This window comes from Aspergillus versicolor (assembly GCF_001890125.1).
Source record: "Aspergillus versicolor CBS 583.65 unplaced genomic scaffold ASPVEscaffold_7, whole genome shotgun sequence".
Classification (NCBI taxonomy): Eukaryota; Fungi; Ascomycota; class Eurotiomycetes; order Eurotiales; family Aspergillaceae; genus Aspergillus; species Aspergillus versicolor.
Window position 1 is genome coordinate 1,016,745 of NW_024467530.1, and position 26,420 is coordinate 1,043,164.

Consider the following 26,420-nt stretch of genomic DNA (forward strand, 5'->3'; position numbering starts at 1 on the left):
TTGAATGAACTTCAGTAATACGTTCATCCAGTGAAGCTTGTGTGTATTTCAGCTTAAACCGTGCTCTTCCGGCGATTTGAAAGCCCGGTGTGGTTCGGAAGATCCGATCCTTGACTAAGAAGTCGTGCGAAGTAGTTGGTACGACTGATATGTTTTCTTTTCTTTTCTTCTCTTCTCTTTTTTAATTGATATAGTCTGCGAGTGGAGGGCGTTGTATAGTCAAAATTGGCATATGTGGCTATTGGTATAAAGTTTGTGCCGCCCAAGACCAGCTGTCGGGTTAAATGTTGTCGAGCTCACCGGTCGATCATCAATCAGTAAGAGAGGATGTTGATTATGTGGGAGGCCCAGGTTTGTGGACCGTATTTCGTTCCGGCTCTGGGATCTGTCAATGAACAATATAGCCGAAAAATGCTAGAAAGCAGCTATTGTCGGTCTAATCCAGGAAACTCCTTGGCGCGTTAACGATCGAAACCAAAATTTGAGCCGAACAAGGCGAGAGTATCATTGAAAATCTAGTATACACGGAAATTGCCGAGTGAAAGCAAAAAGTGAAGCCGGGAAGATAACGCGTTTACCGTCCGGGCAACTGTCCACTCTGCATCATGGCGGCGTTCTGCTCCTGGAATCGTTCGTTCAACCGAGCGGATCCCTTCAGGAACTTGTCAACGCAACGCATGACACAGCCCTCCTCGCGGGAGACAAGGGACTTAGTGGTGAAGTCGTTGACGCAGTCGTCGAAGCATCGCTGAACGAGCTTGGAGTACATCTATAGACGAGCGGAGGCATCATTAGAATCTGAATGGCAGAATGTCTAGGATTCGAAGAAGCGATCGCAGAAGCAATTAGAGGCAACGTACGGTCATGAATTCCTTCATTTGCTTTCTCTCCATGCGATTAGCAAACTCGCGTTGCTCCGAGGCCGTAAGTCTGGATAAATTAGCATAATCCTGGTGATGCAACGCAATTTTGAGGCAATCATTTTCGATAGCCAAACTGTGTATTAAGATGATAAAAGAAGGCGAATACTAACCCGTCCATTGTGATATTATGTGAAATAAATAAGGGGAGGGTGGGAAATGTGGAGGTGTAGTTGTAGACAATAATAATATTCTAGCACTCAGCCTCGACCGAAGCTCCGGAGCTCAGCCATGACAAGCTCTTCAGTTGTCCAAGTCACCTGATGTCACATGTCAAGTCTGCACGTGATATTCACCACGTGACCATTGCCCGATTTGGACAGGCCTACCATCGCTGAAAGAGGAAGGCGAGCCTGCCAGGGCTGCTGACTCAGGGTTTAAAAAAAGAACATTCCGCAACAAGTGATGGAGCCTGGCTAAGTCAATTCAGAGCCTAGACCCTCTGAATTCGCTTGAACAGAATCCCGCATCCATGGTTGTGATACTGGTGATAGGCAGGCAACCCGACTTCAGCGTCTGGCGAGGTGGTTTCCGGGATGGACCGCCAACCCAATTACCCAGGGGAGCCAATCCTTTGCCCACCAGCCCACCACTGATGCGAGGCCGCTTTCCATCGTGCAGGGGCTTGCTAGTCTACTTGTTCACTGAGAGGACGGTCACACTAGCGGAGGAAGCCGCGGTTAGGTGCTGATTCTGCGGCTGTGTGATGGGGAGTTCGGGGTTGCATTGAATCCTCCTTCAACGCCAACGCCATCAGCCAGTGCTGGGCTGCTGGTGGATAGACCTGTACTCTGTCCGCTAATTTTTTCGGCAATGTTTGGCCAGCAGACCAGAGGCCTGGGAAGCGAATAATTCTCGAAAATGAAGATCTTCCAGAAGACCACGCACGCTCCAGTCGGCACATCGACAATAGATTAAATCCAGTTTCCTGTCAAGCCCCCGACCAAGTCTGCAGCAGGACATTCGCTCGTAACGACGGTCCGCTCGAGTCGGGGACCACTGGCAAGGATCGCTAGTGTCTGGAACCTCCGTTCCAGAACCAAGACCCAGGTCGACTCCCAGACGAGCTCCCGTTCCTAATTCTGGTTCCCAGGTCTTGACCCAGTCGCTGTTGAGATGTAAATGGTAGCTGTGATGACTCGAGAGCTTCTGAGTGGAGGGCCGCAGTATCGCGGCAACCGTAGTGAGAGCCATTGCCTTGATAGCACCCCGTAATATACTCGAGAAATAGAGAAAGAAATCGCCCAGGAGTAAGCAGTCGTTGCGCGGCCCGTGATGGATGGTCGTGTGTGCTGCCTTGATCTGTCGCAGTGACGCCCTTTGGTCTCGTCCCCTCCACCCACCGCTCCATCCACTGCTAAATGTTATTCATTCTCCCCGTCCGCTGCTGCTGCTCGTCGACTGACCATCTACCGCTGAACTCTGCTTCGACCCAAACTCGAGGGGGCCAAGGTCTCCTGTCAGCTTGTGATTGATACACCTGGATTGACTGGCAGGGCCTTGCCTCGTGCCTTTTCCTTCTCTCCCTTCTTACTTCTCCCTTCCCCCCTCCCATCGATCAATCCACCACCCCGATTTCTCCCCTTCGCACTCTTCGTCTCCCTTCCTCTTCATCCGTTTCCCTCGTCGTTTCGTACGAATTTCACCTTGAAACTGCCCCGCATCCGCATCGTCGATTCTATTCTTACCTTGCCACTCCGGGTTTGTCGCGGCCTGCGCGCTATTCGACCCCAGGCTCCTGTGCTATTTTGGGAACCATCGTCATCCCAGCCCCGGAATTCACTGCGCGCCAACGGGGTCAGTGACGGAATAATTGTCAACTCGATTTCGCCATATCTTTAAACCCTCGATCATATCCCCCCGTTCCTGCCACCTGTCCCGCAGTATTAAAGATGGTAACTGGAAAGCCGCACGCCGGCGCTGACTCCTTCGTGCCGTATCCGCCTGCAGCACCTCAGCGCGAGGTTTCCCCCGCCTCCCCGCCGTCAAAACGAGATCTCACAACATGGTGGAGGCAATTCAAGAGAAATACTAGGAAGGAGGAACCGAAAGGTACGTGCGGAGACGGGTTGCTTGACTAAAAAGCTCGTCGAGTGTGGGACTTTGGTATGGAAAGACGTCGCTTGAAACGAGCGGGCCAGTTCCTTTCCTGGGCTCAGATACTGAGGGCTTAATGCTATCTCAATGCCTCTACACTCGATGTGACGCGATCTTGCATCCACCGCGCTTCCTTCGAATCCTATCATGCTAATAAAGCGACTCTAGAGAAAACACAGCAAGGTATTTTTAGTGTCCCGCTCAAGGTCAGCATCAAGTACGCAAACGTCGCTATCTCTCTCACAAACGACAATGGAGAGAGTTTCATTTACGGCTACGTGCCCATAGTCGTCGCAAAGTGTGGAGTGTTCTTGAAGGAGAAAGGTACAAGTTTCCGAGCGCGCGGTGCCTTACGGTCGGTGCTAACGGTTTTATTTCATTAGCGACCGATGTTGAGGGAATTTTTCGTCTAAACGGGTCTGCGAAGCGGATCAAAGACCTTCAGGAGATTTTCGACTCCCCGGAGCGATATGGGAAAGGTCTGGATTGGACTGGATATACTGTCCATGATGCTGCAAATGTCCTTCGGCGCTACCTTAATCAACTCCCAGAACCAATTGTCCCCTTGGAGTTTTACGAGCGATTCAGAGAGCCGCTGCGTAAATTCCAGTTGCAGGCGGAGGAAAAAGGAACATCTCAGGACTCGGAGGCTACAGAACATGCGAAAGCTGTTGCTGCTTACCAGCAGCTGATCAGGGAGCTCCCTCCCCTCAACAAGCAGCTATTGCTTTACATTCTTGACCTGCTCGCGGTCTTTGCCTCGAAATCAGACCAGAATCGAATGAACTCGGCCAACCTATCCGCCATTTTCCAACCCGGGCTACTTTCCCATCCGCAGCACGATATGTCGCCAGATGAGTATAAGTTGAGCCAGGACGTCTTGATCTTCCTCATTGAAAACCAAGACCATTTCCTCGTCGGTATGAATGGTACAGCTGCTGATGAGCAAACCGTGAAGGAAGTTGAATCTGGCAATGCTCGTCCCCCGACGTCTCAATCGACCATCCGTCGATCTGTCTCCAGTGCCAGTGGCGGGGCTGAGAGCTTCAAAAAGTACGAGTCGCTCCGAAGGAACGTTTCTGTATCTTCAAAGAACTCGCGTGCCTCGAACAATGTTTCAAATCCCGCAACTCCCACATCCATGGGTGCCGTGGGGGTACACAGGAGTAACACATTACCGTCCAAGATGTCTCCCGCGACCCGATATAGTAGAGTCGTGGAATCCTCAAATTTGAACGCCCCGGGAACGTCTCCGCATCAGTCCCGATCTTCAAGCCGCACACCGCCATCCACTGGGAATGGGGTACAATCCCCCCCAGCATCTGCCAATACCGAGGCGGCCACCCCTGGGCTCATATATGTGCACTCAGCCACACATGGCCCGACGCCAAAACCTTCGTCCGATGTTGAACGTTCCCCGGAGAAGCTCGAGCAAAAAGCCGAGCAGAAGCCCGAGGTGCCTCAGAATGTTACCCTGCCACCACCTACAACCTCGTCTCCTCCACCGGCTGTTGTTACTCCTACCAGGGAGCGTAAGCTTTCGAGTCTTTTCAGCAAATCCCCCCCGCCAGCCGGAGACTCTAAAGAGACGCGGCAACCAAATAGGTTGAAGAAGAAGAGGATCCCTGGAAGTGCAAGTGAGAGCGCGCAAAGTTCTTCCATCTCACTCCAAGGCGCAACATCTGAGTCAGCTTTGATCACATCGCAGGTGCCACCGCGATCAGAACCCGCGTATGATGATGGGGGCGCTACTCCCAAACCCCCCAGTACCGCAGCCCCAGAGGAACATGAGTCTGAAAGAGTGGGAAGATCCGAGAAAAGAGGGGGCCAATCAGAAAATGGGCAATCAGCTGCAGATGCCTTACGTCCGCATGGTTCACGGACGCCCTCTATGAACTCGCGGTCCTCTTTCACAGACTATTCTGATGTTGATCACACTGATGATGCATCTCGCTCTGAGCGTAAAGAACACCGTCGAAGTTGGCGGTTCCCACGATCAGCAAAGCGAAGCAACGAGCAAATTGGCCTCGGCCTGGGCTCGCCGCCGCTCACAGCTTCAAGCCCCGGGGCAGACCGCAGTACAAGCTCGATAGGTAGCTGGCACCATTCCAGCAAGAGCTCACCTTCCGATCTCCAACAGTTCGCAAATGATCCTTCTTCTCAGCCGCTAAGTCTGGATGCTGAGGTTCATAACAACGGCACTTCCAGGGAAACCCTACCTTCAGAGCCCGAGAAGCGAAGCCTATTCGGAAAGTTCAAGGCCAAGGTTGCCCAGGTTAGGGACGGAGTGCGAGAGTCATCAGAAAGGGACCGAACCAGGAGCCCTGTGAACTCCGATGATATATCCGCTTCAGGTCAAAGCCTGCCTCCTGCCAAGGATACTACTAGCCCTCGGCCAGCTCCCATCGACGTGAACCGAGAACCAAAAGAGTCACAGAGTACCACACCAGTATCCCCTCTACCCAGTTCTGGATTACCACCTCCTATTCCTGAAGAGCCCCACACTCCTGATAGTCCCGTGGCGCCGGTCAACCCGGTTGCGCAGGCGGAGAAGGTGGAAAAGCTTGACAAGGTTGAGGAAAAGATAGATGAAAAAGAGGTTGAGAAGGCAGTAGCTACTGAGGCGGCTCCGTCAGCGACACCCCAAACAACCCAAGCACCTGCAGCTGAGGCCGAAAAGGAGGTCCAGGCAGCCGAGGCCGCGCCCAAAGCACAGTGAAAATTATGAACCTCTACCTAACGTCGCTCTCGGTTTTGGATACGCTAGGTTGGTTAGGAAGCCATTTGCCCCATGATGGATGGATTGATTCGCGATCTCTTCTTTGTCGTTATCTACGGATTTGTTTCCCCAGAGATGCCCGGTTTCCTTTGTACTTCCTTGGACGAGGCGTGGGATTGTATGCTTAGCTTTGGCTTCATGTTTCTGCAAACCTGTTCTCATACCCCTACCCCTGATACTCGTTATGGTTTACGAATGATGTATTCTTGCTCTCGATAAAATCCGTTCCCGTTAACTCGTCACTAAGTATCTATGATCTTGAAACTTCAGGATATACATTTTCTACCGTATAGTTCAGCTCACCAGGCCATAGTAAAAGCGGAAACCACTGTAAATTCATGTACACCCGAGTACAAAGTACCAATGATGAGCGTCTATATTATATCTTGTCATTCATGCTATTAACAAATACACGTCCTACTACAACTCACAGGGCATCTTTGCCCCTTGAACCAGTTAGTTACTTTTCAGCCACATAGCGTGGGTAATAAAGATCATGTGTCGACTCTTCCCCCCACAAGCCGTAACAAATACACCTACATAGATGCATATCTATACCTATACCAAGAAAGTCCCAACCAATCCTCCTACAAAAACCACCGAAAGTCAGGCGAAGCAGGCCCATCCCGCAAGCGATCCGTCGGGATATCACTAGCCCTAACAGTCACGCCATCCCTGCGATTTCTCCTCCTATTATCAAAAACCATATAAAGGCCCAAAAGGCCCGCAATAACAGAGCCGGTCGCCCCGAACGCACCCACCGTGATCAGCGCAGGCATGTACTTGGGCTTATCCTGCTCGCGGAAGACATTGCTCGAGACCACGCCCATTAGGTTCGCGAGCGGCACGCCGATACTGGTGAGGAGGACGCGGCGGCCCTCGTGCGCGATGTTGTTGTTGTACCAGGTGCTCAGGAGGACGGAGGGCGCGGAGGTGCCCCAGGTCATCATGAAGGTTGCGAAGTAGGCGACTTTGATCTGGGCCTCGACGTCCGTGACGGAGGCGTAGATCATGAAGCCCGAGAAGGTGAATAGGAAGCCCAGGACGATGAAGGGGGAGCGGAGACGCACGGCGTCGGAGCTGAATGCGAGAACGAGCAGCATTGCCGCGCCGGTGACGTTGGGGGCTACCGTGTATAGGTTTGTTTTGACGGTAGTGTAGTTCAGGCGTTGGATGATCTGCGGCATGAAGAGGGCGACACCCTGGAGTGGTACGCCGAGGCAGATCTCGATGGCGAGGAAGCAGTAGGTTGTTGGGTGCTTAAAGATGCCGAGGGCTTCGCGGAAATTGAACTTTTCGTTGACAACCGCGCTGGAGTCGACCTGGATGCGGTGGAAGGCGAGTGCTTTTTCGTCCTCGGATAAGAACTTGGCCTCTGCGGCGCTGCGTGGGAGGTACCAGAAAGCGAAGATTGCAAAGGTGGCAGTTGCGCAACCCTCGATGATGAATAGATATCGCCATTGAGCTATGGGCGTGTTCTCAATCTGGAAGACGCCAAACGCGATCAGACCGGAGAAAGCGTTGGCTATGTTGGAAGCTGCGTAGAAAATGGCGAGTCGGCGAGCCAGCTCAGCACGACGGTAAAAGGTAGTCAAATAGTAGATGACTAGAGGGAAGAAAGCAGCCTCGGACATGCCCAGGAACCAGCGAAGAGTAAAGATGCCACCGAAATTCTGGGTGGATGCTGCAAGGATCGTGAAGCAGCCGAAGGAGAACATCAGAATCGGCATCACCCTGGCCGGGCTAAAGCGTTTGCCCAGCATGGCGAAGGGAGGTGCAAAAATGACATATGGGATGAAGAAGATAGACAGCAGCAAGTTGTACTGCCCCGGTTTGAAGTTGAGGTCTAACTAGTCAGTAATGAACTTTGCAGTATAAGATAGAGTATTTACTTACCGTCGCTCATGTGGTCTGTTTCTGCATTACCAAGGTTCCCCTTGTCGAGTGCGTTAAACAAGTCTGTATTGTATTAGCAGGTAGTCCTCCGTGTGCAGCGGCATCACTTACACATGACAGCCAGTACAGGCATCAACCGCAGATCGAATCGACGACAGAGCGCCCGCTCAGCCTTGTGGTCAACGACACCGGCGACATCCTCAACGACCCCGGGCGCATAGCGGCCAGTCTTGTTGGGATCTTCATCAGGCAAAGAACTAGATATAGCCGTGTCCACAGCCGTCAACGAAGCAGAAGCCTTGTGACCGATGTCCTGTTGAGCCATCTAGCTATCTACCCGGTCACTCAGGGTATGCCAGACAAGGGTGAGAGAACGAGGAGAGCGGGGAGTGCTGCGTGGTTGTCAGAGAATGGATGAAGCAAGGGATAGATAACTGCTGGAGACGAGCCTGACAGGGAGCAGCAGCACCCCGTATCATCGAGACCTCGATGCCTGGCGTCACTGGCATCCTCCCCCACTCTCCCTGCCGGAGTCAAGAGCGACAAGACTCCAAGGGTTACATTGACGGAGCTTATCGAGCACGCTGATGCGACGTCAAGCGTGCGTGCAACGAGGATCAATGCGGGGAGACGCCGGATCAGGACTAGCCCGAGGGATCAGATAACCTTTTTGGTCACGAATGAGCAAGACACTCGATGGCCGGTGGCTGTGATTGGTGCCCCCAGTTGCCGTTATCGAGTCTCAGGGGCCTTGACGATCTGAGGGATTCCACGCTTCACAGGAATGCTGTTAAGGTTAATCCCTGGCATTCTTAAATGTTTAAATGTGAATGGAGCCTAAGCTGGTACAAAGTGGTAGATACATATGAATTGGTTAGGTGCAGGCTGATTCTCACAGATCAGACCGAAACCTGACTGCATCCTCCTTGATCAAATCCACCGCTCTCTCAGCCACTGCATACACCGTGGACAGGATGTTGCCGCTCACATTTCCTGGGAAAACACTGGCATCCACGACTCTCAGCCCCTGTACTCCATAAACTTTCAGCCTCTCATCCACCACCTGTCCGATAGCGCACGTCCCGCACGGATGGTACTCAGTTAAGCAAAAGTCTCTGACGGCCTCGGACGCAGAGGCGTGGTCATGCACATCGACGTGCTCCGAGGGATATGCGCGCCGGTGAATATTGTCCTTTAAGGCAGGCGACTGCGCAATCTTATCAGAGAAGCCCAGAGCAGTAGCGAGGACATCAACGTCCGCGGAATGGCCGAGGAATGCTGGATCAACGGCAGGGTTTTTGGCTGGATCGCTGCTGGTGATGTGGACAGTGCCTCTGGATGCGGGATATTCGACACAAGACACGATTGTGAACCCGTCGCGGTCGTTCTCGCTGAGCTGTTTTTGGAACTTGGTCTGGTCGCCGGCGACTTCTTCGACGTTCATCGTTCCTTGCATGAAAATGAACTGGATATTGCCGGATATGGGGCTTTTGAGCTGCTTGACGACTTGCTCTAGTTGTTTCCCCTCGAAAGGTGTCTTCCCTGGGGTTTCGACAATTTTTTGGCATGTTCGCTCCAACTCTGCCGGACTGACCATCTTCGAGTATGGTAGGAACCCCATGCCGCTGGTAGCAGCCCCCAGGATGCCCGTGGAATCCTTAGCATACATGTCTAGGTGCTCCTGCAGATTTTGCGCATGGCGCAGTGAGTCGAAGGACGAGAAGCCGTCTTTCAATTCATATATAGCAGCGGTCAAGACGTGATCCTGTAGACTCGCGCCCACACCCGGCAGGGAAATAGTACACTGCACTCCTGCTGGAGCGAGGATCTTAGGGTCCCCAATCCCCGAGAGCTCCAAGATTTGGGGAGACTTGTACGTGCCGCAGCTCAGGATGACTTCTCTTGTAGCTTTGATATCGTACGTTTGGCCGGCACAGTGGATGCGGACCCCGCGAGCCACATTGCCCTGCAAGATAACCTTTATGGCTAGGGCTTCGGTGAGTACCCGAAGATTTGGACGTCGAGTGTTGGGAAGCAAGTAAGCGGTGGCTGCATAGCTCCGTGTGCCCTTTCGCACCTTTCTGTCTATAGTAGTCAAAGACGAAAAGAACCCTAGGTGGTCGCCGCCACCTGGATCTCGTGGGCCTGCAATCCCCGAAGCCTGTTTCCCGGCCTCGATGAAGTTTCTTTCGACTGGGCTCCTCCAGTTATTGAAGCTGGTCTGCACGGGTCCAAACCTTCCATGACTTCCCGACTGGTAGTTAGTGATGTTGGTGCCAGACGAGACACCACCACCCGGGGTATCGTCGAAGCCTTCGTGACGCCGGAAATAGGGCGCCATGGACGACCATGACCACCCTTTCCCGAAGGCAGACCAGTCATCGTAATCTTGCTTTGAGCCGCGGACGTACATCATCTATGGCTTCATGTTAGCATCTATCGTGGTACTTGGACGAGATGGAGGTTTACTAACACCGTTTGTAGCACTCGAACCTCCCAACATTTTCCCACGCGTCAGCGCATGGACTTTCCCGCGGTTTCCTTCCTAACGGGGAATCAGCATTATAATCACAACAAATAGACAAACAGATCCAAATAATCAAGGTAAACCAAGGATCAATACCTGAGGAACCGTAGCCAGCATCCAGTCATATTCCGGCACACCCAGAATTCTGGGAAACAGGGCCGGCGTTGAAACGCACTCATTCTGAGTCTGGTCTTTCCCGGCCTCAATCACGCCCACATTGACAGCTGGGTCTTCACTGAGCCCAGCAGCTACTGCGAGACCGGCCGTGCCACCGCCGATAATGATGTAGTCGTATGACACTTGGAGGAATTCTTCGAGTGAGCAGATGGCGCTGCCGGGGGTATCCGATAGGGTCATGATGATCGTTGATGCTAGTAATAGAATAACAAGGAAAGAAAAAAAAAAGAGAGCGAAGTATGAAAAAGCGACACAACTTGGGGTTTGACTGGGCAAGATGAGTTGTGTGATATTTAAGTCTCAGCTCTCTTGGTATTGTTGTCCGACGCTGTCGTTGAGCCAATCAGAATGCATTGCGCGCGCCCTCCGGGATACAGGGTTGAAGTTCTGGCCCCCTCCAGATATCCGATGAAACTGGGGAAATCCATATCAAATGAGGGCTCATTGCGCCGTCTCGTCTGGAGAATCGGCATTGGAGAACGGGCTCGCGAGATCTTGTGCCTGGGCCATTTGCCGACCTCATAAAAAGGGACCGGGCCTCCTTTGTCAATCTCGGATATATCTTACAGTTCTCTCTTATTCTGTTTAGTACCAGCTTCCCTCATTCACCATGGCCACTCTACCAGATTTCAACGGAAAATTGTTCATTAACAATGAGGTACGGTAATGCAAATATAATAACAATTCCAGTCTCAACTGATCTATATAGTACGTGCCAGCCAAATCAGGAACATACTGCGCCGTACGCAACCCCTACGATAACAAGTTAATAACCGACAAAATCCATTGCGCCGGCAAAGAAGATGTCGACGACGCAGTAAACGCCGCAAATCACGCGTTCCAGGATACATGGGGCCAGATGTCCGGACAAGAGCGAGCCAAACACATGCTAGCCCTCGCCGATCTACTGGACTCGCATGCAGACAAGCTAGCACATCTCGAAACACTCTCAATTGGGCTCCCCATCGCCATTTCACGAGCCATCACAAGCGGCCTCGGTGCGGTCTGGCGCTATTATGCAGGGTTCTGCGATAAAATTCCTGGGGAATTCGTCCCCGAGGGCGACGACCGGGTTTACAAGATCGTCCGGTACGATCCATTTGGCGTCTGCGCTGGTATCGGCGCTTGGAATGCGAGTCTGTTCTTCCTATCCATGAAGGCGGCGCCTGCCATTGCGGCCGGTAATACTTTTATCTTCAAGTCCTCTGAGAAGTCCCCGCTGGGCGCGCTCCAGACTGGCGAGTTAATCGTCAAGGCTGGGTTTCCGCCTGGAGTGATCAATCTGTTGAGTGGAGAGGGTGCGACGGGGGTACACCTCGCATCACACATGGATATTCAGAAAATCGGCTTCACGGGATCCCTGGAGACGGGGAAGAAGATACAGGTTGCTGCGGCGCAGAGTAATCTCAAGCGAGTGACACTGGAGCTAGGCGGGAAGTCGCCATCAATCGTCTTTGAAGATGCAGATTTGGAGAACGCCCTGCAGTATGCGTCGCAGGGCTTCCTTGTGCACTCGGGCCAGATCTGCGTGGCCCCGTCGCGACTGCTGGTTCACAGCTCGATTTTCGAGAAATTCATAACGGAATTGAAAGGCCGATTTGAGGCACTGGCGCAAGCAGCGGGTGATCCCGAGAGTGCCAATACGTTCCTGGGCCCAGTTGTCGACAAAGGGCAGAAGGATCGCATTTTATCGCTGATAAAAGGAACGCAAGGAGACGTAGTCTTGACTGGAGGAGCATCGGCCGGAGGGAGTTTCGTGACCCCAACCATCCTAAAGAATACTCCGCTAGATTCAGACGTTTGGAAAGAGGAGATCTTCGGGCCTGTCCTCTGCGTTCGCGCGTTTGATACAGAAGACGAGGCGATCCAGCTGGCTAATGTGTCCAAGTACGGGCTGTCTTCCTGTGTCTATACTCGAGATATCCCCCGCGCCCTGCGACTCTCCAAATGGTTGCAAGCTGCTGGCGTGGCCATAAACTCTAACCACCAGCCCGAGTATGATGTCCCTCTGGGAGGATGGAAGCAGAGTGGAAATGGTAGTTATGAAGGGGGCCATGGGGCGTTGATGGGATATCTTCAGGCCAAGACAGTATTTCTCAATATGGCGAAGCTTTAGAGGTGACAGAAGTAGCAACATGTCACGTTAATGAGACACCATCAATTAGTTCACAAATTTGTAGAGGCTTCTTTTTGATTGTACTCGCGACCTTATGTCCCGTATTTTAAGAGTGGGTTTCCACCATTTCATTCCTTAGGGATCACCCTGTGAACTGCAAGAGCCAATCGGTACGGAGTAACATATCAAACGGCTCAGGGCAATCAGAAGCTCCGGACTTTTCATCCCGCAGCGACCCCGCAAACTGGGCATTCTGGCGCCTGAAATCGAGCATGGCTCGAAATAAGTTAGTTGTGCGTTGAATATCGCCCCAGCGAGATCTCTCCCATAGCGTTCCCAATCTCCCTAGCAAGAATAGCATTTCTGTCTCGCGTTGCACGACACAGCCGAGAATCGCAAACGGCCAGGAGTAATGTTGGTTCCAGAAGATTCCCTGCACGTCTGATTGCAGGACTTTCATTATTTGCTTGACTTGGGCCTGGACTCGGCTGTCTTTGGCTGCGAGCTGTGGATTGGTTGTTTTTAGGAGTAGAATATCAGCTGACAGTGCGTATAGTTGTGCTGCTTTCTTGATTTCTTCCGCTTTGTGATCGTGGTTTTCTTCGCTGCAGATGGCTTCATCTGGAGTGAGCTGCAGAGGCAGGTAAGGTCGTAGCTGATCGTGCAGACTACTGGCTAGCTGTTTGTCGTGGTCATTTAAAGGTGTGCGACGAGCGAGGCGAGAAATCTCAAGTATGAGTCGGCATAGTGTTGGTGGGATAGCAAAGAGTGAGGTATAGCTGGGTTCAATGAACTGCTGCAGCTGATTCCATATAGTGCCCTCTGGTAGTCGGGAAATGTCCGGGCTGAGAAAAGCGGTCGTCGCAGCGTGGTAAAGCAAGGAGGCAGCGCACATTTGCTGGAATGGACTGGTTGGGGTTGATTGATCTGTGGCACTTCTCACTTTAAGTGCCATGATTCTTGATGCGCCGAGTAAATGGGACATGGCTTCGCAATATGGCCCAGATTGAGCACGCTGTTCATAATTAGACTAACTTTCCATTGGACTTTGAAAGTTGTCGGTGTACTTGCCTCGAAAATACAAAGCAACAAAGCCTGCAAGAGCAGCCAGTCTTCTGTACCCTTTACCTTCGACTCTTCAATCATTCGTCTAGTATAACGAACGGCGTCCGAGTAGTACGTCAACGCATGCGGAAGGGTTTGCACGCCGTTGCTCTGAGATAGAAATAGGGTTGCACAGGCTAGAAAGGAATCCCTGAGGCAAGGATATTGCGCTGCAAGAGGGATGAGCTCATTGCCAGTATCCAAGGGAGTCCCAGGAATCAACAGTTGCGGTATCATGGTCATCGCAAGATACTGAAACAGGGACTCCCTGGAAGGGCCGCCAAACGGGGGCGGGTACTTTAAAGAGGGGGTATGATCATTTAGAGTAGAAAGAGCATTGCGGTGACGATCCACAGGCGTTTCCTGCGGCGACCAGATGCAGGTTAGGCCATTGCGACAGCATGAGTGACATTTCGGCGATTCTTCATCACATTTCTTTCGTCTCATGCGACCTGGGGGTAAAAGTTAGCATACGATAAAACAACGGGGAACTGCGCGATGAGGGGCCGGCATACACGTAAGACAGCCCGACTTGGTCCTCCACCTAGCAGGCATGGTGGGTGCTATACCATTTTTTGCTCAGCTCGTTGAAAGGTGGAAGTTTGAATATACTGGAGAGCCAGTCGTCTCCGCACATCGAGCAACAAACCTACCGGAATCAGGCACCGAGAGTGGTCCGCGGGGAGAATCCGAGCCAGATCGAGTGGGGTTGAGTGGGAGATGGGACTAATCTAGCGCCCTTTAAAGCGGCAACACCAAGCGAGATCCAGAATACTACAGTCCAGACAACACATTAATGTTTAATCACAAATGAGATGATGAGACCCCGGAATAAACCCTGCATCTTCATAACGTTGCACGCACGAGGCAAGAACTCGCTGGGCGAGAACCGCACCTGTCTTGGACACACTGCTTACCACTGGGGCATCCTCATTTCGCCGAAGAATAAAGCTGCACCCGACTTCAGCATCCCAGTCCCCAAAACCTCCATCCGATTTGCACACGCTCTTCGATGTCACGGACTCGCTGTACCCTGATCCGGTCACTGGTGAGGTGAAGGAGAGCTGGCGGTTCCGGAAGCGGGGTTCACCTGATCCGGTGATTGCGTTTCAAATCATGGCGAGAGTTTTCGTGGGGAAGCTGGACCCTGCATGGGGAGACACTGAGGGCGTTAGGGAGAGGTCCAGTGGCATAGGGTTACCCAGAAAGGGGATTGAGGGGGAGAGTTGTGTCAGTTGGTCGCGGGACGCGATTGCAGTGTTGAAGAAGATGGGGACTTTGCAGGCCGATTTTGACTGAGAAGTTTACGGGCACTGCGTTGGAATTTGCGGATAAGAGTTTGAAAGGGGGGGAGATGGGTAGCATACTGGACTATACAGGAAGGGGAGCTGTGTAACTTCGTATAAAAGAGAGAGGATGTGAGCAGCCAATAATGAAATAACGGAATCCGGAATTACTTGATACTGAGGTTTTGATAGAAAAATCTAGGTACATCTTGCCTGGCAGGCCCTGCTTAGACAGGAGTCTTGTCTACAGTAATTTAGAGCCTCGCCTTCTCTGACACTGACACATCATCCATAGACATTGGTGTCAAATCGAGCAGCGCACCTTCGACCAACTTCAGGACGTCTGCTGCGCAGCCAAAGGAAAGGCTCCATCCGGCTCCTCCATGCCCGTAACTATGGACGATGCGGCTCGGCTTCCCACCCTGCATGCGCAGCTCCCTCTCGACACGAACATTTCTGCCGCGGAATGGCCTGAGGCCCTGCGCAAGAGGGTATTTAGGATCCACGCGCGCATTCTTCAGCGCAGGCAAAAACGACTCACAGCGGGCCCGCATGCGTTTGATGATGGGCGAGTCCAGCGTGAGGTCCAGGTCCCACTCGTGAGGCTCCGTTATTCCGCCCAACACAAGGATGTTATCATTTCGAGGCACGAGGAAGACGATTTCGTTGGACGAAGCCGCGGGCTCGTTGCTGGCATTGGTTCTGGTTCCTGCAGGAATCGACATTGCGGTGGTAAGCTTGGGGAAGTCAGTTCCGTCGTTGATGATTCGGATGAGACCGCCACGGATCGGGTAGCATGTTTGGTCACCCGCGAGGGTGAGCGCGTCTAGGCCTGTAGCGTTGACGATGGCGTCAGCGTTATAGTCCTTTCGGATTTGGTCCTCTTGAGAGAAGAGATCCCTGGTGATGGTTTGTGTAATCAAGGTTGCGCCCTTTTGCTCGACGAGCTGGGTGAGCCAGGCCATGCCGGTGTCGGTGTCGATGACTGGGGCAAGAAATTCGAAAGCGTCGACGACTCCATAGGCAGGGTTGATGCCATATTTGCGGATGAGATCTGCGTCATGGATGACATCGCGGACGCCGCTGGCTTTCATTTCGTTTAGTTTTTGGAGGAGGGATGGAGATTCGGCTACAGGGTGGGTGGTGAAGAATGTCGCCGGCTTTACCTGGACACCCACAGCTGCAGACAGCGATGAAGATTTGGCAATATCATCCCAGATTCCGTAGCTGACCATGCACCAACGATTCGAGTTGATGAGAGAGATGGTATCAGTGTGATGACCACAGACAGCGGGAGGGAATTCCCAGAGGGCACCGGCAATCTGCGAGGTAAGACGCTGCTTGTCGCCCCAGGAGGCCCATTCCTTGGAGACAATAGTGACTTTGTAGCCCTTGTCAAGAAGAACCCAAGCTGTTGTAAGCCCAATAACGCCGCTGCCAATGATGAGAATGTGAGCTGCATTGGGAGCGGGAGAGTTGAGGGGAACTCCCTCGGGCGAGAGGTCTTTCCACAGCTTGAGAGGAGTCATCTTGAAATTGGTTCATGATCAAAGGAAAAATTCGTTGTGTTAATATATTTTTAATTTTTGTACCTTATAACAATTCCATTGTGGTGAATATCGAAATGACAATGGCATTGACAGGTGGTGTTTACAACCATACTTTCTGAACACTATGTTACTATCGAACTCCTCAATGCGGCAATAATATTCCCCACAGAATGCAAGTCATTAATATAAAATTTCACATATACGAAGACATCTAATATAATATGCACCAGCCCGTATGCAAGTCACTTCATGGACATTAAGCTGCATGGAGTGCATAGACCTCAACACGTGCATGATGATGAGGTCACCTATTTGCGATATGCAGACAGGTCCAGCAGGGCATTTGGCTATATGCATTGTTTTATTATTGGATTTCGTAATACCCAATGATAATAATAGCAGCAAAGACGTCAGGGGTGCAGGGCCTGCTGTGGCTTAAAGAAACAACGAAGGAAATGGAGGAAATTGTTGATCAGCGCCTTGTGATGTCATCGTTGGCGCTGCTTAAATACCGACTCGCTACCAGCTACTCCCACGGCACAAGACCACCCTCAAGCTTCTTTCCCTCCATATTATTCCATATTATTTTCCTTTATAAAAATGCCGGCCATTCACCAGCGCATCGAATCCGAGATCATCGCCCAGGAGCGCACTCTTTGGACCGCGATAACTTCGGCCGATCCAAGACCCGAACTGGAACGGCTGTCGCATCCGAACGCCGTCTTTCTCTTCCCCAAGAAAGATATCATTACCGTGGACGAGCTGGGCGAGACTTTCGCCAACAAGTACCACAAATTCGACGACTACGACCTGCAGGACGTACAGGTGGTTGTGATAGATCTGATGGCGGGCATAGCTACCTATCGAATCCGCGCGTCGCAGAACGGCGAGGAGTACGTGGCGACGGGGACGTCCACCTGGGCCCAGGGATCGGACGCTGAATGGCGGTTGATGGCGCACCAGGAGACGCTGCAATGAATTCTCTTCCTGTCATTCGTGTATTTTTCTCCGCTGATGATTGATGATGTGTGATGTGTCTTAAATAACTAACGGCCGCTAAGACTCTTGGGTCCGAGAAATCTCCACAAATACTGGCGCTAGTCTTAGCTACGTTAATCCCTGCTACTCAATCGATTTTCTTCACGCAACCTTGATTTTGAAAAGTCTTCACTCCTCACCCTTCACTACACTATGCTAGTAGATCATGCATTTGAACAAGGAGAATGATCCCTGGGCTGGCTATGTCCTGCCTCTCTCCATCCCCGATCCCTCTCCACGCACGCGCAAGATCCTCATCGTTGGTGCGGGTATTGCCGGTATAGCTAGTGCTCTGGCTCTAGCGAAGGAATTGAAACCCCACGAGCCTAACCTCCAGATAACCATTTTCGAGCGTCACGATGTCCTCTCGACCTCCGGCGGTGCCATCAATCTCACACCAGTTGCACAACGACATCTCGACCGACTAGGCGTCCTCTCCGAACTCGACCGTCAAGGTGCCGACGGTGGTGCCGATGTCGATGCAATTGAACTCTTCTCGAGCCGCTCCGGACGACCGCTCGGTTCAATTGATTTTACAGATGGCGACGGTAACGGTATAGACGGTTACAAGGGCCGCAGGGTGATGCGGATTGTCCTCTCTCTGGCGTTGTTGGCCGTTGTCGAACGCCACCCGAACATCCGGATTGTATACAGCAAAAAGCTTACAAGCGTCACGGAACACAACGACCAAACCATCCTGCACTTTGAAGACGGTACCTCCGCTGCAGGTGATCTTGTTCTTGGATGTGATGGTGTCCACTCCGCCCTCCGCACGCAATATGTCGACCCTAGCCGTCCGTCGGAATATACTGGCTTGTCCTTTCTCCAGACAACAATCGAAACCCCTCCTCCCCCTCCGTCTCCGTCTGTGAGAACCAGTTTCAGCCGTCCCAGCACTAGTGCCAGCGAAAGCACGCACGCCTCCAGCAAAAACAGAAGCACTACCCGGAGCGTTAGCAACCTATCTCACCCTTCCACCCCGGCCCTCTCTACCGAAGAAACACAACAAACTATGCACCCGCCACCTTTCACCACCAGCGGTCTCGCCCTTTCCCGCCACGGCGACCTTCTGGGAAGTTTCTGCGACCGAAACCACTCAATACTCTTCCTCGCCGCCATACTGCAGGTTAACGAGTCACTGCTCCCACGGTTCCGCATTGACCCCCCTTCCCCAAATACTCCAGACCTAGACCCTCGGAGGCGAATCGCCATCCACGCAGCCCTCCAATCAGAGATCCGTTCCCGCTTCGCAAACTCCGGGAACCCTTGGATCCGGGACGTTGCCAACCTTAAAACAAACTGGATGCTTTATCCAGTCTATCAAGTCAGACCAGGCGGCCGATGGTGGAAGGGTCGGGTGATTTTACTCGGCGACGCAGCACACGCAGTAAGTCCCAAACCGACCAATCAAATTTAATTTCTCCGCATAAAACTCATGATAATATCTAGATGCCCCCTCGTGACGAATCAGCCGCCTACGCCCTCGACGACTCTATAATGTTCTGCCGCATCCTCGCTCACCACCGCGACGATGACCTCCACACAATCTTCTCCAAATACGAGTCTGTACGTCGGGGCCGCGTCGAAGACGCCTTTTCCGCTGCAAGGCGGATGTGGGCGACGCATCGCGACATGGGGTTTCTAGAGGGCCGGTGGAAAGAGTGGACGATGCCGTGGGTGCTACGGAAGAGCCGGGAGGCTAGAGACGCGGCGTGGAGGTTTGATGCTTATGATATCTAGTTTGGGCGTGACTGACTGCGTTTGGGATTTATGTGTTTCTGATTCGGATGCTCGGATTCTGTTTGACTGGAGTTGACTGGATTGACAAGATTACCAGGGGTTCTGTACATTAGGGATGGCTTGCCTCATATAAATAGGTGGGCTGATGCATGGTAAGAGGCGAACTTTGTTTGTATTGGTTGTACACACATACAACGCGGCGATGAAATGGTAAAATATGTTAGTATAGTATAGATATGGCCGATTGATGGATTGATTCGTGATAAGAACTAAGTATAGTAGTTTATATATACACGCTATCACTGCTGCAAAGGCCTATAGGCGGCTAGCGAAGAGAGAAGAAAAGGATGTCAAAAGGGAGCGTTTAAAAAGTAAGAGTCTGCCCGGCAGTTCCCACAACAGCCTCCTTAACAGCATCCGGGCCAAGAAGGTCATACTCGTAGTCGACGCTGGTCAGAGTACCCTCCTCGGCGTCAGACGAAGCACCGCCGAAGTCGTTGTCGCGCTCAACGGCAAAGCCCTCGTCAGTTGAGTAGAGAGCCTTCTTGCCATCAACCCAGGTGTTGGACTCGACGAGGACCTGGGCACCAATACGGGTGTTGATGCCGTCGCTGACGTTCTCGTAGTAGTTGTTGTAGATGTGACCAGTTCCGAAGCGGATTGAGGGACCGCGCGAGTTCAGGTTCTGCCAGTAGTTGTTGGCGTAGGTGATGTGGAGCTTGCCCTTGTCTTCCTCCTCGTTGCTGTTGGAGTGTCCGACGAGCGAGGCCTTCCAGTGGTCGTGGATGTAGCTGTTGGACACGGTGATGTAGTCCGAGCCACGCTTGAAGTCAAGAAGACCGTCATAGTAGTCCTTGTCGTGCTCTTGGTCGGAGGAGACGTCGACATGGTCGATCCAAATGTTGCTGGAGTATTCTGCCATATCATTAGCCATCTGCTTGTAAGAACTCACTGCCAATTGGGTTATTGTGACGCACCAGCACCAATAGCATCTCCGTTATCAGCGATGACCTTCTTCACGCCGAGGTTGCGGATGATGACGTTCTCAACCTCCTTGAGTCGGAGACCGAAGCCCTCGAGGACAGCGGTGTCGTCAGCACCGAGGATGCTGGTGTTGCTGCCGACATCGACCTGCGCCGCGGACTCGGTAATGGGGCCGCTGACGACGACGACCTTGGCCTCATTGCCCTCGACGGCAGCGGTGAATTCAGCGTACGAGGAGACGGTGGTGGTGGCACCTCCGGCACCACCGGTAGTGCCTCCGTTCAGGCTTGCGAAGCCGAAAGCAGCCTTTGTAGGTCAGCGCGATGTTTTGCAAAATGGAAAAAATGACTTAAAACGTACATCATCAGCACGCTTGTTGAAGTTGGTGGTGGGAGTCGGAGCTGCAAGGGCCGGCCCTAAGCAGCTGACGACGGCGAGAAGAAACTTAAGGTTAGACATTTTGAAATGACCTTGGTTGAAAAGAAAGTAAGGAGTTGAAGCAGATGCAAGAAAGAGAGTGTATGCGGAATGATTGACAGGCTAGCTGTTGAAGAACAAAACCAAAATACCTGACTTCCGACCGGCTTCTTATATAGTCCTTCCATGCTTCATCTTGCTCCACCGGGGTCTTGGTCGACGGAAGAACAACTGAAACGATCGACACCTGAAACTCCCGGATATGGACACGAAAGCCAGCGAAGGCTCACTGGAGCTGAGCTAGGGCCTCCGCATATTGGATATGGCGTTACAGCTAAACTAGACACCGGTTCGTTGACGCCGGACAATCCGGGCGCCAAGAACTCCTAAACGAAGGAGCTTGGGGGGAAACGAGGCGACGACTTTCCAAGGGGCAGGTTCCTGAAGGTAGGGGCGAGCATGGTTAGGAACGTGATCAAAGTGAAACCGGAGAAATTCCTCAAACGATGATAGTCTGTTTCAGGGCATATGCTAAGAACAATCGGCAACGGCGGGCTGAGATTCATCACACTTGATGCCTCAAGAGCGGAAAAATTGCCCAGGGCATCCGGTAGCCACTGTCTTCGCTTTTGGCAGGCCGTGCAAGGAAGCTTTTGCCTGTAGTCTTGGATCGTCGGTATTCTGCCCTACAGGGCAGGGAACTGATCGTCCGCTGTCAGCCTTACCGGTATGACATTCTCTAGATGTGTAGAGTTGGCAGAAATGGAATCACAAAAGCTCAGGAGTATTTACGCCATACTTGATGCAATTCTCGACAGATAACTGCCAGGAATTAATCTATTTCTGGTGGTATGCGCGCCTGGACGCTGATTTATGGAACTGGCTGGCCTGTCCAGGTGCGGAGCCGATGGATATTGGAGGAGTCAACCACCAAGACTCGCGCACTTTGTGGCCTAAATGTTGAAATGTGATGCGATATTGTCTCACTTACGACTCATTCACGCAGAGGCAACAGAACTCAACGAGTCCACGCTTTGGGCACGCGTGATCACATCAATTCCTCGGGAACCGAGATAATGCGCCAATAGCATATATCTGAGCTTTGCATATCTCCATGACATCAATTGAAGGACTTATTGTAACACGAAAATGGTGAGTCCTGGCTCTATGGCGCTTACGAGTCATGGTGTCCTCTCCACACCTCCATGGGTATCGCTAAACCAGGTGGTTTGTGGCTTGGCTTAAGGAGGCTGACAGAAACAGGAGCACCAGCTCCACGCTGCCAAGTCTAAACAGGCCCACTACAATGTAAATGAGTAAGCGACAAGTATTCCTGGATAGGGGCGGGTCAAGATGTCAGGTACCAGGTGGCTGCCAAGGAAGCGATTAATCCGGAATCTTGATAACCGGCAGCCGAAAGGAAAGGGGAAGCCTACAGTAGCTGCACGGTGGGATGATGCCAAGAATTCTATTTTGGATGGCAGGTGTTAATTTGACATTGGCCAGTGTGCTGTGTTGGAACCGGCAGCACGGTGTTTTGAATTGAGGAGAGATCAAGGAACAAGGAAGAGCAAATTGGAGGACAACCTGACTCCCACCTGACACCGACAGCCGCCCACCTTGTCAAGGCCTTTCTTTTTCCCACCATTCCCTAGGTCTCTATGCTCCATTGCACACTATTTTGCATATCCCTTGTCCATTCTTAGTTGCTGGTCTTTCTAATAATTACACCAGCCTATGTTCATCTATACTTCCGCATCGACGGACAACGACTGACCATACTAATTGGCAGTGAATATCAACAAACAGTCAATAACTGAGATCCAGTCTCAACTTTGCCGCGTCGACAATCTGAGGGGAAGAAGAATTAATCAGAGGAAAATTTAGACTCAAAAAAAACTTCTATGTACAAGAAAATGCCATGCAACATTATGGACAAACAGACATCAATCATTATTCAATGCCATGCTTCAACAACATCCCTCCTCAAACCAGCACGCTCGATCCATCCGGCGAGTTCTTCTTACTATTACTGCACCCACAAGCGGAAGAGCCAGCGGCGACCTGTGACGGTGTACGCGCATAGCTAGGTGGGACATCGAGGACCGGGTTGCGTGTGAAGAAGTTCCTTGGCCGCAGGAGGACAGTCATGGGCTCTGCGGGCATGATGGGAAAATCCTCGGGAGTGGGGAAGTGAGTTAGGCCAAAAGTGTGCCAGAGGACGACGTCAGTGTTGTCTATTGAGCTGTTGGGACCGGCCTCTGCAATCCATTGCGGGAGACCTTGGGAGGGCTCTCCAGAAGTCTGGGGGACGTGGCGGCCTGCTGGGTGGACTTGGTCGTCCGAGTCTGTTCGACAGTGATTAGTTCTGAGGGGTTTTTAAATGGGGTGCTGCGAATCTTACACTTTGTAACGTGCACGGCGTGTCTAGCGAAACCGGCTCGTTTCCAGACGAGTCCACCCTCTTTGGGGAGGAGACCCGGAACTTCACGACTGACAAGTTTATAAGAGACAGGCTTTTTGCTGTACGGGTTGAGCTTGTTGGTGTTTGCGATTTCCCACGTTCGGCTGGTGGATCCGTCGTAGTCAGACATTGCCTCGAGAGGAGTGGTGAATTTCGTCTTCTTAGCATAGAAAGCATTTCCGTATTTGTTTTCTGCGCTGCCGACTTCACCGGGTCCTTGAGTCGCGTCGACTTGGAAGACGGTATTGTGTGGGCCGTCGACGTTGGCGTCGACACGGAGACAGAATAAGTGTTGGTGGTTGTGGGCATTGACTCCTGGGTAGACTTCGGTGCCCCAGCCGTGGGTGTCCTCGCCGGGGTTCATGGCGAAGGTGTTCAGGATACCGGTCAACTTAATGTCCAGCTGGATAGTGCCATCCTGATGGAAGATCCAGTAGACGCAGTATTCATAGTTAGCAGCGGTAAAGATGTGTGAGAGGATCAGTTTACGACCGCGGGTGACAATCATGGACTCGTCACGGAAATCGGTATGCTTGTAGAGGATACCAGCATCTTCTTCGTGGATACAGATTGCGTTCTTCACGATCGTGCTGGCACCGGCACGGTTGACAAATGCCGCATCCATATAGTGGATTGCGCCCTTGCAGTCGCAGCCAAGAGACAGGCTGTTGGTCATATAGCCACCACCGTACTCTCCCAAGTCGAAAGCGTGCTTTCGCTGGTGGGGGTGATCAGGGTTACCGTATGGAACAACCATCTCGGCTAGAGACAGTCGGTAGAAAACGGGGCGGACGTTGCCTTTGTCGTTGTAGGTGATGTTGTCAAGGACGAGACCCTCGCGGTAGTTGAAGCCAACGTGGATGTTCCAGTTCTGCCAACTGATGCTCCGTCCATTCACAGTGAAAGAGACACCTTCCGGCTGTGTGATATGGATTGGTTTCAGGTCGGTCCTGTAGCCGCCCTCTTTCTCAACGGACTCGACGTGGTAGTTGTTGGGAGGAGCCTTGCTAAGAGGGCGTCGCACAGGCGGGACATCGATGTGGATGATTTGCTTAGTCTCCGCATTATAGATAGGGCAGAAGTCCAAGGGATAGGTGTACTGGGAGTCATCAACGTGAGGTCGGTAGTACATGAGAGCTTGTTGTAGACGGATATCCGTGCCGAAGCGCTCGTCGTATCCGATTGTCCAAGCTATGGCTCTCGTTAGAGAAGCAAAATAGGTTATTATTGAGACCCGACTTACGATCACAGTAAACCTTATCCATATCTTGTGGAGGAATACCAAGGATTCCACACTGCTCTATGACCTTAGGGTCCTTGCGGGCAATGTGCTCTACCTCCTGCAAATCCTCCATAGTGATCAGAGGCTGTACGCCAGGCGTGTGCTTCCATTGAATGATTTTCTTTGCGTCAAGGTCGACGACACCATCGTATATTTTCCCACCTGGAGCAATGGCAACAACGTCAGCAGCACGAGTGGGGCGAGGAGTGCCCTCGGTATTTGCCAGCCAGGCCATCATTTGCTCCTTGCGGGGCTCGTAGAGTGTAACGCCGTTGAAATTAAGCTTTCCATGTTCTTTGCGAACAATATCAACAGCAGCTTCGATTTCAGTAGTTGTAAGGGGATCCAAAGGATGTGGAGGAGGCGCCGAGGCGCTGACCTGCATGGTCAGTTGCTGAAGACGGTCGAGGACCATTGTCGTATCCGTTCGTTGTATATATGAGGGCGGGGAAGTATATGAGTAGTGTGATAAGGTGGAGAGTGAAGGGAAGTGGTCGACAAAGTCACGTCGACACCGCAATGTCAGAGGAGCACGGAAGAGAGAGACAACTGTATGATCCTAAATGAAACAAAGACTTTCAGTGAGGGGAAGAGGGGTGGTTTATAAGTTGGAAACTGCTGCATCCTGAGCTGCCAGTGTAACAACCGATAAGAAACGAGTCCGATAAGATGCACCTGGCGCTCGGATTTCTTGGCCAAATCGGGGCTAGCGTGCCACCTCGTGTTCTCGTTCCCCAAACAGCAGTTGAAACCACTCACCACAGCTCCAACTTGACTATCTTGGTAATTGTCGAGACAGCATCCGCACCTGCTTCCGAATTTCGCTGATTCGCGGCACGGATCCTCTGTCCAAGAGTGGTTGGCCTTGCGCCGTTCTCCGACTTCCCCGGATTCTCTTTCGGGGGTGCACGCTCCCATGATCAAGTCCGCATCTGAGGTCGTCCAGCGGTATTACCGACCTAAGCTTACAAGCTATAAGATATCCGATCGCACATAGCTATGAGAGGTCTTGCTAGTCCAAAAGTCATCGTGTCTAGCGCCCTCAGGCAATCGAAAAATGCTTCAGGGTTTCTCCGTTTCTCCGTTTCTCCTAACCCGGCTTGACAATTTACATGGGAAATAAGGCATCGACCAAAGAGAAGGTGACGTTGCAAATTAGATCACACCGTACGGTCGTTATCCCTCGCGTCGAAAGAGGAGCACTGATGAGATGCCAATTCACTCTTCGGCTGAGAGCACAACGCGGGTATCCGCTTACCAATCGGTCTGATATTGGTTTAAAAGTGTGATAGATCTCCTATACTCGTCGAGAGATAGGAAACGCGGAAACAGAAAATGAGTTCTCGTTTGAACAATCTGGAATAATGTCCATTAGAATTGAAGGAAGAACTCTTGGCGGACTGTGGCACTATACACAGGCAGCGATCATCAAGAGAAACTCCCTTGTACAACTTTGAGATGCGATAGGATCATTGGGCCCTAGAGCTAGGCAAGGTTCGGGAGGCAAGTAACACTGGTAACCCACAATCCGTGCTGGAGAATATAGCCGCAATTCCGCTGTTTAGCCGGTATAGTTCTGCGTAGGACTCCGCTACATGCAAAACTGGTGCCGCCTAAATCATTTTTTGATTGTTTCCACCCAAAGGTCCATTGGCACTGAGCTCTAGACACCAGGTACTTGTTGTTTCTTCACGTGGCGAAAAGCCACAGAAATCTAAGGTGGTTGTGGGCGGAGCAACCTGGCCCGGTGCGGCTGGTAGGTTAGCAGTTAGTGCAGTGTGTTCCATTCTCTTTTGCGCACCAGGATAGACTGGCTGACATCATCAACATGGCCCGAGGTTCTAAGTGCGAAAATTTATGAATGAGATGGAGGGTTCCTGGCGTGGAAAAGGGAGCAAGGCATCTCTAAGGGTGGGTGCAAGCTTTGGAGAGACCGCAAGAAGGGCGGATGAACCAAGGCATGCCGGGGGAATCGCAGGGGCAGCAACTGACAATGAATGGGCTTGAAACCGAGTAGATGGGTAGGCACAGAAGTAGGCACCT

General features: G+C 51.9%; 11 protein-coding genes across 11 annotated transcripts; 4 read left to right on the forward strand and 7 right to left on the reverse strand.

Annotated features, from left to right (window-relative positions):
- Positions 1 to 574: 574 nt before the first annotated feature.
- On the reverse strand, positions 575 to 1,041 carry tim9 (protein transporter TIM9; the record flags this gene model as incomplete). Its single annotated transcript, XM_040810382.1, has 3 exons — positions 575 to 769; positions 861 to 996; positions 1,034 to 1,041. 3 exons carry the CDS (start codon positions 1,039 to 1,041, stop codon positions 575 to 577), a joined length of 339 nt encoding a protein of 112 aa, XP_040670028.1.
- A 1,771-nt stretch (positions 1,042 to 2,812) lies between these two features.
- ASPVEDRAFT_891730 (putative Rho GTPase activator (Sac7)) lies at positions 2,813 to 6,199 on the forward strand (the record flags this gene model as incomplete). Its single annotated transcript, XM_040818545.1, has 3 exons — positions 2,813 to 2,972; positions 3,177 to 3,341; positions 3,401 to 6,199. The coding sequence occupies 3 exons, from the start codon at positions 2,813 to 2,815 to the stop codon at positions 5,734 to 5,736; spliced, it is 2,661 nt and encodes an 886-aa protein (XP_040670029.1). The 3' UTR covers positions 5,737 to 6,199.
- A 184-nt stretch (positions 6,200 to 6,383) lies between these two features.
- ASPVEDRAFT_54472 (putative MFS transporter) lies at positions 6,384 to 8,017 on the reverse strand (the record flags this gene model as incomplete). Its single annotated transcript, XM_040814937.1, has 3 exons — positions 6,384 to 7,642; positions 7,693 to 7,755; positions 7,804 to 8,017. 3 exons carry the CDS (start codon positions 8,015 to 8,017, stop codon positions 6,384 to 6,386), a joined length of 1,536 nt encoding a protein of 511 aa, XP_040670030.1.
- A 567-nt stretch (positions 8,018 to 8,584) lies between these two features.
- On the reverse strand, positions 8,585 to 10,576 carry ASPVEDRAFT_30737 (GMC family oxidoreductase; the record flags this gene model as incomplete). The annotated part of the gene is made up of 3 exons (XM_040810383.1): positions 8,585 to 10,108; positions 10,166 to 10,237; positions 10,316 to 10,576. The coding sequence occupies 3 exons, from the start codon at positions 10,574 to 10,576 to the stop codon at positions 8,585 to 8,587; spliced, it is 1,857 nt and encodes a 618-aa protein (XP_040670031.1).
- Positions 10,577 to 11,006: 430 nt separating this feature from the next.
- ASPVEDRAFT_54474 (aldehyde dehydrogenase family protein) lies at positions 11,007 to 12,512 on the forward strand (the record flags this gene model as incomplete). Its single annotated transcript, XM_040814938.1, has 2 exons — positions 11,007 to 11,054; positions 11,106 to 12,512. 2 exons carry the CDS (start codon positions 11,007 to 11,009, stop codon positions 12,510 to 12,512), a joined length of 1,455 nt encoding a protein of 484 aa, XP_040670032.1.
- A 71-nt stretch (positions 12,513 to 12,583) lies between these two features.
- On the reverse strand, positions 12,584 to 14,451 carry ASPVEDRAFT_778725 (Zn(II)2Cys6 transcription factor). The gene is made up of 3 exons (XM_040816452.1): positions 14,132 to 14,451; positions 13,584 to 14,068; positions 12,584 to 13,527 (listed from the first exon to the last, which is right to left on the reverse strand). The coding sequence occupies exons 1-3, from the start codon at positions 14,169 to 14,171 to the stop codon at positions 12,655 to 12,657; spliced, it is 1,398 nt and encodes a 465-aa protein (XP_040670033.1). The 5' UTR covers positions 14,172 to 14,451; the 3' UTR covers positions 12,584 to 12,654.
- On the forward strand, positions 14,326 to 15,115 carry ASPVEDRAFT_43745 (uncharacterized protein). The gene has a single exon (XM_040812893.1). It carries the CDS (start codon positions 14,733 to 14,735, stop codon positions 14,913 to 14,915), a length of 183 nt encoding a protein of 60 aa, XP_040670034.1. The 5' UTR covers positions 14,326 to 14,732; the 3' UTR covers positions 14,916 to 15,115.
- Positions 15,116 to 15,156: 41 nt separating this feature from the next.
- Positions 15,157 to 16,431, reverse strand: ASPVEDRAFT_85675 (FAD-dependent oxidoreductase; the record flags this gene model as incomplete). Its single annotated transcript, XM_040817729.1, has 1 exon — positions 15,157 to 16,431. One exon carries the CDS (start codon positions 16,429 to 16,431, stop codon positions 15,157 to 15,159), a length of 1,275 nt encoding a protein of 424 aa, XP_040670035.1.
- Positions 16,432 to 17,052: 621 nt separating this feature from the next.
- Positions 17,053 to 19,230, forward strand: ASPVEDRAFT_136136 (uncharacterized protein; the record flags this gene model as incomplete). Its single annotated transcript, XM_040807266.1, has 3 exons — positions 17,053 to 17,283; positions 17,654 to 18,877; positions 18,940 to 19,230. The coding sequence occupies 3 exons, from the start codon at positions 17,053 to 17,055 to the stop codon at positions 19,228 to 19,230; spliced, it is 1,746 nt and encodes a 581-aa protein (XP_040670036.1).
- Positions 19,231 to 19,594: 364 nt separating this feature from the next.
- Positions 19,595 to 20,673, reverse strand: ASPVEDRAFT_136324 (pectate lyase family protein; the record flags this gene model as incomplete). Its single annotated transcript, XM_040807282.1, has 3 exons — positions 19,595 to 20,145; positions 20,208 to 20,520; positions 20,575 to 20,673. 3 exons carry the CDS (start codon positions 20,671 to 20,673, stop codon positions 19,595 to 19,597), a joined length of 963 nt encoding a protein of 320 aa, XP_040670037.1.
- Positions 20,674 to 22,617: 1,944 nt separating this feature from the next.
- On the reverse strand, positions 22,618 to 24,792 carry ASPVEDRAFT_135376 (peroxisomal copper amine oxidase; the record flags this gene model as incomplete). Its single annotated transcript, XM_040807208.1, has 3 exons — positions 22,618 to 22,979; positions 23,036 to 24,286; positions 24,339 to 24,792. The coding sequence occupies 3 exons, from the start codon at positions 24,790 to 24,792 to the stop codon at positions 22,618 to 22,620; spliced, it is 2,067 nt and encodes a 688-aa protein (XP_040670038.1).
- Between the last annotated feature and the right edge of the window lie 1,628 nt (positions 24,793 to 26,420).

What these genes read in the sequence shown, in the direction of transcription:
- ASPVEDRAFT_778725 (XM_040816452.1), bottom strand. Translation starts at nt 14,171, where the DNA reads ATGCCTGCTAGGTGGAGGACCAAGTCGGGCTGTCTTACGT. An exon ending in CAAGTCGGGCTGTCTTACGT is followed by an intron (nt 14,069 to 14,131) that starts GTATGCCGGCCC and finishes TTTTACCCCCAG; the next exon opens with GTCGCATGAGACGAAAGAAA. An exon ending in TGTTGCTTTGTATTTTCGAG is followed by an intron (nt 13,528 to 13,583) that starts GCAAGTACACCG and finishes AATTATGAACAG; the next exon opens with CGTGCTCAATCTGGGCCATA.
- ASPVEDRAFT_43745 (XM_040812893.1), top strand. Translation starts at nt 14,733, where the DNA reads ATGGCGAGAGTTTTCGTGGGGAAGCTGGACCCTGCATGGGGAGACACT.